At 31.2% G+C, this 9,471-nt stretch overlaps 2 protein-coding genes across 2 annotated transcripts; both read left to right on the forward strand.

Annotated features, from left to right (window-relative positions):
- The first annotated feature begins 421 nt into the window (after positions 1-421).
- LOC120281222 (NAC domain-containing protein 75-like) lies at positions 422-2,186 on the forward strand. The gene is given in 8 exon segments (XM_039288099.1): positions 422-647; positions 757-861; positions 864-929; positions 931-943; positions 1,238-1,608; positions 1,687-1,818; positions 1,904-1,990; positions 2,082-2,186. Coding segments are annotated over 8 exon segments (999 nt in total). The 5' UTR covers positions 422-527.
- Positions 2,187-7,970: 5,784 nt separating this feature from the next.
- On the forward strand, positions 7,971-8,677 carry LOC120281329 (3-ketoacyl-CoA synthase 17-like). Its single transcript, XM_039288182.1, has 2 exons — positions 7,971-8,512; positions 8,589-8,677. Exons 1-2 carry the CDS (start codon positions 7,982-7,984, stop codon positions 8,592-8,594), a joined length of 537 nt encoding a protein of 178 aa, XP_039144116.1. The 5' UTR covers positions 7,971-7,981; the 3' UTR covers positions 8,595-8,677.
- The last annotated feature ends 794 nt before the right edge of the window (positions 8,678-9,471 follow it).

Here is a 9,471-nt window from a genome sequence, read left to right on the forward strand (position 1 = left end):
TTTATAATGAAGACAGATAAATGATTCTTTTCTTTAAATGGTATTTAGTTTGAGCACTCTTTCTCTTTTTAGTATACAGTATAACAGCTGTGCAGGGCCGTTTCTTCCTTTTGCTTTCTTGTCCCCAACCCTAAATTTTTTTTTAATTTAAAAATTAAAAATTACACCAAAGACACCCACAGTCTCTCTCTAGCTTTCCCTCTCTAGACATAGATACCACCAAATAGACCTTGGAGAGAGAAAGAGAGGGTTTTGTGCACCTTTTCCTTTTTCTCATGGCCTTCAGTTAAAGTTAAAATCAAGAATTCCAGGGTTTATAGCTCTTCACCACCTTAGCTTCTTCTCTCTTCTTTCTCCTTCTCCTCCTCCTCATCCTTCTCACTCCCTCCTCCCTCATCCTTCTCACCTTTCTCCAATCTATACATGCTTGTTATTATACTTGTTGTTGTTGTTGTTGTTTCATGGCTAATGGAAATCTACATCATCACTTATAAGCTTTTCAATCCTAGCTCTTACACTACTCAACCATGATGAATAGAAAAGCATCAGTAAGCACTGCAGATCTCATAGATGCAAAGCTTGAAGAACACCAAATATGTGGATCCATGCAGTGCCCTAGTTGTGGTCACAAACTAGATCGAAAACCGGTATGTCTTTATAACTTATATATTATTAAAATTTCATTTTATCATTTCATGTGTTTCTTGATTTGAAAACATTTGAACTGAAAAGATTGAGAAAAATCAAAAAATGTAGAACTGGGTTGGTCTACCAGCAGGAGTTAAATTTGATCCAACAGATCAAGAGTTGATAGAACATTTGGAATCCAAAGTTTTATCAGAAGACACTGCAACAAAAGTCTCATCCTTTTGATTGATGAATTCATACCTACAATTGAAGGAGAAGATGGGATTTGTTATACCCACCCTGGAGAAACTTCCTGGTAAACCCTTTTCCTTTTTTTCTTTCTTTCTTTGTTTCTTTATATTATTTTAGTTATTTTTTAAATTAATTGGGGGAAAAAAGAAAAGAGTTAATATGTAAAGAAGATGCAGTGAGTCTGTCTTGATGTTCCCTAGAAAGCAAAATCACAAGTTTTCTTGAAATACATGCAAGACATAATCATGGAAAAGATTGTTCAGAGGTTTGCTCTAAGGTTGTTTGTTACATCTGACAAGAATATCAGACCTAATTATTTTTTTTTTCTTTCTTTTTTATTATTATATTTTTTTTTAAGGGGTTACAAGAGATGGTCTTAGCAAACACTTCTTTCATAGGCCATCAAAAGCATACACAACAGGAACAAGAAAAAGGAGGAAAATTCAGAATGAATGTGATCTTCAGAAGGGTGAAACAAGATGGCATAAAACTGGCAAAACAAGGCCAGTAATGGTGAATGGAAAACAGAAAGGCTGTAAAAAGATTCTGGTTTTGTATACAAACTTTGGGAAACATAGAAAACCTGAGAAGACTAATTGGGTGATGCATCAGTATCATTTAGGTGAACTTGAAGAGGAGAAGGAAGGAGAGCTTGTTGTTTCTAAGATTTTTTATCAAACTCAACCCAGGCAATGTCATTTGAAGACCGATAATTTAGTCTTCGATGAGGTATACTATCAATTTCTAATGCTTTTAATAGTCCCACATCAGTTAATTTGGTAAATACGATGATATAAATTTTTATAGGTTGAAGAACAACAACGGGAAGCAGCATTTCATGTTAGCCGACCGAGTAATCCAATCTCGACTGTCATTCCTCCCACCCCACTTCATCAGACATCGATTGTTCTCGACGATCCTTTTAGAATGTCATTTCAGGTAGGGAACTTTTATATGCTTCTATCATAACATAAGTGAGCATCTTCTTTTGTTATACCTTTTCTGGTTTTTATGTGAATAACAGCAACAGCAACATCAGAGAATGATAGAAAGGTCTGGTTCTGGTTTAGAGGATGTGATTATGGGTTGCACTTCAACTGAAAATAAAGGAGTAAGTATTAATATATACTTGTGGTTTTTTTTACTTTGCTAAATTTCTATAATTTCTCTGATTGCATGCATGCATATATATGGTGTTGCAGGAATCATCAATGCAACAATCTCAGGAAACAGAATGGTTAAAAGTCACTCATCTTATTGGTTACCTGACAATCCTGATCACCATGGATAGCAGCAGGAAGGAGTAAACCTTTGAAAACTGACAGAAATAATTTTTGTTCAAATAGGAGGAGGAACCATGGGCTCTAAACTAACTGTAAAGAAAAGAAAAGGAAAGGAAAGATGAATCAGATGATGTTTGTTACTAGACTTAGCTGCAATAAATACAATGCATTGTTTCTTTTTTTTTTCTTTTTCTGCAGTTCAATATCTTCATGTTGATTGATTAATTAATTCTTCCCATTTTTGTTGATAGAATGAAAGGTGGGGGAGTGTTTCACTTTTTATTTATTTATTTTGTATCTGTTTTGTTGGATTAAAGTGAAAGTTTTTGAAGGTTCATGAAGATTGCAGTTAATTTATCTATTTGTTTTAGTTGTGGTCCTCTTATTTAAAGTTGATTATTTATAAGAAAGTGATTAATTTACAGGTGTAAATCAAATATTGTTGAGTAGAGAGAGAGAGAGAGAGAGATTTGCACCATCTTTTCCATGTCTTCGGACGTTGCATGAAAGAGCTTGAAAATGTGGTCATTCAATGAAGTTTCTTAATTATTACAACTAAGGAATAAAGAAGACATTTGGGTTGCTTTTTCTTTTGAGTGGCTAAACTAACACTCTCGTGCCTTTGTTGCATTCCTTTTAATAAAATTGTTGTATTCCTTTTTATATAATCATATTGTTTGATGAAGATAATATAAGCGTTATGTTATATATATATATATATATATATATATGTTCATAAGTTTTCTATGTTGAAAAACTAACTAAAACAATAGCATATGTATTTATAATAATTAATGGCCAATCAAATGTTTGGTATATATATATTAATACATGAGTCTATATATGATCATATTGGCGTATGTGTGTTTATACAAATGATCCATCAAATAAATTTTTAGATAACTAAGATATAAATTTAAGTCTCTTTTTATATATATAATATAAATCTGAATACCTATTTATGTTGCTAATCAAATAAAAACTAGCATGTACACACAATTGATACCTAAAATGTTTGATAAAAATAGTATATTATATCCCACACTAACATAAAGACTAACATGTCGCGTATTTATACTAATGGTCCATCAGATATTTAATAAAACTGACAATGTAATTTCAGTTAATTAAAGATATCTTTTAATATATATATATATATATATATATATATATATGAAAATAAAATATGAAATTACATTATGATGTATATAAAAAGTTTTACTAAAATTTAAAATTAGAAAATATTTTTTTGCTTTATTTATTATTATTTTGTTTTGAAAGATGTGAGAAGTGAATTTAAAAAGATAGATATTTCACGAAAGTGCACTACTTCTCCTTCTTCTTAGATTTTCTCTATATTATATATATATATATATCTGTTTATTTTTGCAATATATTTCATTTTATGAAAATAAATCATATATACATATATATAGATGGTCTGAGTAACATTCAATGTTAAGTTATTCGAAGTGAGCTTACAAAGATTTATATAAGCTTCTCAATTAATTAAGCCTCAATAAATTGCCATCTTATTTAAAATGAACGGCAACTTAAGTAAAAAGGAGTTCTTCACTCATCATCCAATAATAATATACATATGCTTAATTAGAAGAATCTTGAAGTACTAGTACTACACCCCTTGTGGTTGGCCTCTTTATACCAATAAATTAAAGAAGATCCTTCCTGTACTAGCCAACTCTTTATATATATATATATATATATATATATATATATAGTACAATACATTTTTCTATAAAAAAATTCATAAATATCTATGAACATCTAATTACCAGCCGTTGGATCACGATCCAACTATGTACATTGATAAACAGTAATAACTGTATATATTATTATAGTAAATATTGTTTATCAATAGGTGTCCATAGAAATTTTATCTATGTACGTCCAGAGAGGAATGATTCTCTCTCTCTCTCTATATATATATATATATATATATATATATATATAATAGACATATAGAAATGGAATGTCTTATTTGTAAATTTTTTTTAAAATTGTAAATTTTATTTTATTTTATTTATTTATTTATTTTTGTCTATATAGGAATTGAGTTACCCAATTTAACAGGCATGTTGCAAGTATTGAGCTGACACATACTTTTATCTTGTACTAATGAAGAATTAAATTTGGTACTTATCTTAGGCAGCGTAGGGTACCGAATGCTACTAAGCTATCAGTGCCTTCACAAAAGTGTGTATTGCTAATATATATCTCACTTTTTGTCTTTTATGGGAACATGTTGGATGCTCACACAGTCCAAAGATAAATGTTAGCCATGTTAGAGTTTCTCATCTCTAGATTCTGGTCCGGTAAAGAAGTTGCAGGAGGAATCGCTTAGCAGGGAGAATAACTTAAAACATGTTTTTATCTCTATATGAAAAATGCGATAAACTACAACTTTATCAAATGAAAGAAAAAGCGTAGAAACAGTCCTCTCACCAGGAGGTGAGTAAACAAACTAAGACAACAAAAACAACAACGTCTAGAAAGCGATAGAAAGCCAAAGATAAAAGATTCTGGACAGATTTGAAAACACGTGGATCGTGACCACTGTCCAGTCGAGATAGGTGTAGTGACTCACGTCCTACATCCTGGATCTCGATCGCGGAATGAGTGGAGACTACGCCTAAGAAAAATTGAGCGAGCTGATTCGTGAGTGATCTCTATATTTTTGTCATAATTAAAAAAGAAAAGATAATGCTTCATTTTGATTTTATATATAAAGTAAAAAAACATTTGTTAAAATTTCACTTAGGACCTCATTTTCACTGAGATGGGTACCGTTCATAGTTAAAATAATTCTGTTAAAACACGAACCATATATAAATCAAACCCAAATTGTTAATGTTTCACATGTATATTGCAGAATGTGATAAAATACTCTAATTATATATTATTATATTTTTCAATATTTATTTCGGATCCAAGTATATATGGGCTTGTATATGTAATAGTCACTACAAGAAAATTACTATTTAGAACAGCATTTCGTTTCTAATCCGCTCCTAAAAGTGAATTAGCAACGGATCGAGAAAACGGAATTTAAACTGAAAAATATTCCGCTTTCTAAATTTAGAAACCCGATTGAACGGAAAAACATTATATTTCTAATTTTTCAAAAATTAAAACAGAATAAGATGTGTTGCTAATCCGTTCTAAGTTACAAAAATAGAAACAGATTCCAATACTTTGATATAAATAATTTCTCATGGAACAAGTATTAATTATTTGAGATGATAACATGACATTAATAGCAAGCAATAATATATTAATTTTTAAATCCGTTTCTAGTCCCTTTCTAATAGAAACGGATTAGCAACGGATATTTTTTTAATATTTAATAATATTTAAATAATATATTAATTTTAAATCCGTTTTGCTAAACGGATTAAACTGATATTTTTAATATATATGATATTTAAATAATATATTATTTAAACCGTTTACAGAAACGGATATTTTTAATATATAATAATATTTAAATAATATATTAATTTTTAAATCCGTTTAGTCCTTTCTAAACGAAACGGATTAGAAACGGATATTTTTAATATTTAATGATATTTAAATAATATATTAATTTTTAAATCCGTTTCTAATCCCTTTTTATTAGAAACGGCTTTGAAACCGGATATTTTTAATATTTAATAATATTTAAATAATATATTAATTTTTAAATCCGTTTCTAGTCTCTTTTCTAATAGAAATCGGATTGAAACGGATATTTTTATATTTAATGTATATTTAAATAATATATATTAATAAATCCGTTTCTAATCCATTTTTATTAGAAATGGCTTTAAACGGATATTTTTTTAATATTTAATACTATTTAAATAATATATTAATTTTTAAAATCCGTTTCTAGTCTCTTTTCTAATAGAAACGGATTAGAAAACGGATATTTTTATATTTAATGATATTTAAATAATATATTAATTTTTAAATCCGTTTTCTAGTCCTTTCTAATCGTAACGGATTAAACGGATATATGAATATTTGAAATGATATTTAAATAATATAGTAATTTTTAAACTGCTTTACCTCATTTCTATTAAAAACGGATTAGAAACGGATTATTTTTAAAATGTTAATAAATCATATTTTTAAATTCTCGTTTGTAAGCCGTTGTTATTAAAATCATATTTAACGATTGTTATTCCGTTGTTAACTGTTCATGAAAATTCAAACAGAATAAATTCGCTTTCTAATATTCCGCTTTTTAAATTGTAACTTTCTCAGAAATGAGTAGATATGAACAACAATAGCGCCTACAGAGTTTGTTACTCGTACTAATGTAACTTTAGTGAAATTTTTAACTATTACAGTGGCGAGAACCCCTGACAAAACAAACTCAAATATTTGATTCATTTCATGTATATGTTGTAGAATGTGACCAAATATTTTAATCTTTATTATAGTTTTTTTTTTAAATTTCTTTACTCTTAGTCTAGATCCAATAACAAATAATAATTTAAAAACTCTCAATATTTTTTTTTCTTTTTACTTACTCTCAATGTCGTTGCTAAGACTAATTATATAAATCATAATTATCTATTGTTGCATATATCCAACCACCGCGAAATTGATTGTATAATTTTAAAAAAATTAAAAAATTAATTGTTTTAAACTTAGAAAATTTACAATCCAAAATTCAAACTTTCAGCTGATTGTTGAAACGAATATTATGAAATTGAGACCAAACAATTTCTAATAAATTGCTATAAAACAAACACTTACAAAACAAGGGATATTTATGTTTATCAATGCAAGCTATATTCTCAATATATGATCATACAATTTTTTTTATATATAAAAATGAATATACCATATTTATTAAAAGCAAGAAAAATAACAAAAATAGAGATATGGTAAAAAATAAAAAGAACAGTGACAATTAATAGACAACAAAGTAACATTCCAATGGAAATTGAAAATGACCATGCACATTGACTCAAAACTCAAAAGACAGGAGATAAACATAAAAAAAAACTGACAAAAAGGATAAGAAATAAACATAAAAAAACAAAATAAACTACTTTAGGAAGTGGGGCCAAGGTAACACTGACCAGGAGTAGGCCAGGCAAACAGCTCCCTAGCTGGCTGGTTAAAGTGTTTTTCACAAGAGTTACTTCAAAAATATGCCAAAATTTAGTAAAAATAATAAAATAATGACAAGAACACTATAAACAGAACAGTAACTCAAGAATAGTCCAACAATAAGCAAAAATAACAGCACCAGACATAAGCAAAAAAACATACTTAGATTTGCATGGTAAATGTATATTTCTGCCAAACTTGTTAGAAAGGACATGGCATTGAATTTCACCAGTGAACTGCCAACCAACTCCCTTATTTACTTTTACTCCCCCCCACACTCCAACATCAAGTTGCCCACTGGCTCACAAATTAACAATTACTCCTGTTCACCTTTTGAAATGAAGTACCACCATTTCTTACCACCTCTCTTCATCCTCATCATCACCATCTTTCTTCCTCTCTATATCCAAACCAAATAGCATCAACACACTCAAACAAACACAATGGAGACTAACCTAAAGAACCATGCCTTCTCTCTTCTCATCCATTCCCTCCATACCTTCATTCTCTTGGCATGCATTACTAGTGAGACCTACATCTTCATTAACAAATACCATCCTCTCCACCATCTCATCCCTCTCTTCTTCATCCTTGTCTTCCCAAACCTATCCAAACCCTCCTCCCAAGTGTTCCTTTTTAGACTTCTCTTGTCTAAAAACCATCTCCAAGTCTCTAGAGTTCCATCAGCAGCTCTAATGGAACATCTTTCCATGATTGAAGGCTTTGACCAAGAGAGCTTATCCTTCTTGTCTAAAGTCACCTCTTCTTCTGGCCTTGGAGAAGAAACCTACTTCCCTCCTTCACTCCGTCACCTTCCTCCAAGAACTGACCATAAGAACTGCATTCAAGAAGCTCATATGCTCTTCTTCCCCATCCTTCAAGACTTGTTCTCTAAAACCAGGATATCTCCTCAAGAAATAGACATCCTTGTGCTTAACTGCAGTGCCTTCTGTTCCTCTCCCTCACTCTCCTCCATCATTGTCAACCGTTTTGCAATGCGAGATAATGTGAAGACCTTCAACCTCTCCGGCATGGGCTGCAGCGCCGGTGTAATCAGCATTGACATTGCAAGAACTCTCCTCCAACTCAACCGTGGATCATTCGCTCTGATAATCAGCACTGAAGTTCTTTCCACTGGTTGGTACTCCGGCAAAGATCAACGTAAGCTTCTGCTCAACTGTGTCTTCCGTTCCGGCAGTGCTGCCGTGCTTCTCACCAACAAAAAGGTAAAAATTTGAAGTACAAGCTGCTTCACTTGGTGAGAACTCAAAAGAGCATTTGATGACACTGGTTACCATTCAGCCATAAGAGAAGAAGACTCCAAAGGAATCACCGGAGTCTCCATTGAACGCAATTTACTGCATGTGGCCAGAGACTTACTACGTTCTCACGTCATCAATTCTCGGTAAAAATCATACTACCATTTTAGAGAAAGAGCTAAGTACGTGATCATGGTGTTAATATTTAAGGTTGTTTCATCTGACAAGAAGAGAAGTCCGGTGCCGGAATTCAGGGCTGCAGTGAAGCACTTCTGCATGCCAGCTTCAGGGAGGGGATGATAAAGGAGATGGGGAAAGGATTGGGATTGGGAGAAAGGGAGATTGAGGCTGCATTGATGACTTTCCGGAGATTTGGGAACCAATCATCATCGTCCATGTGGTATCAACTTGGGTATATGGAAGGGAAACAAAGGATTAGGAAGGGTGACAAGGTTTGGCAGTTGGGAATGGGGACTGGACCCAAGTGTAACAGTGTGGTTTGGGAATGTTTGAGGGTGATTAAAGGAGAGGAATTAGGTCAAAAAGGACCATGGGAAAGATTGATCAAGGGATGATGGTGTGGGTGGTTGGTGTATGTATGTTCTTGTGTGGATTTGGTGATCACGTTGCTTGATTTATTTCATGTCTGTGTCATAATAATTTGACCGTGGTGCTGTTTGTGAATTGAAGTTGAGAGAGTGCATAATTAATATTTATTGTTTTTTTTTTCCATGCTATCACTTGTTTTTCTATAATTTATCTGGTTCAAATCATCTTTAGATTAATAGTGTTATTAAATTTTTATATTATATATTTTTTAAATAATATATATATGTTTTTTGATAAGATCGACATGTAATTAAACTACTGTAGATCAAGAGTTCAGCACCAATGCCGTGAAGTATAACTAATTAGTTTTTAAAATA

This window comes from Dioscorea cayenensis, chromosome 17, assembly GCF_009730915.1.
Source record: "Dioscorea cayenensis subsp. rotundata cultivar TDr96_F1 chromosome 17, TDr96_F1_v2_PseudoChromosome.rev07_lg8_w22 25.fasta, whole genome shotgun sequence".
Taxonomy (NCBI): Eukaryota; Viridiplantae; Streptophyta; class Magnoliopsida; order Dioscoreales; family Dioscoreaceae; genus Dioscorea; species Dioscorea cayenensis.

What these genes read in the sequence shown, in the direction of transcription:
- LOC120281329 (XM_039288182.1), top strand. Translation starts at nt 7,982, where the DNA reads ATGGAACATCTTTCCATGATTGAAGGCTTTGACCAAGAGAGCTTATCC.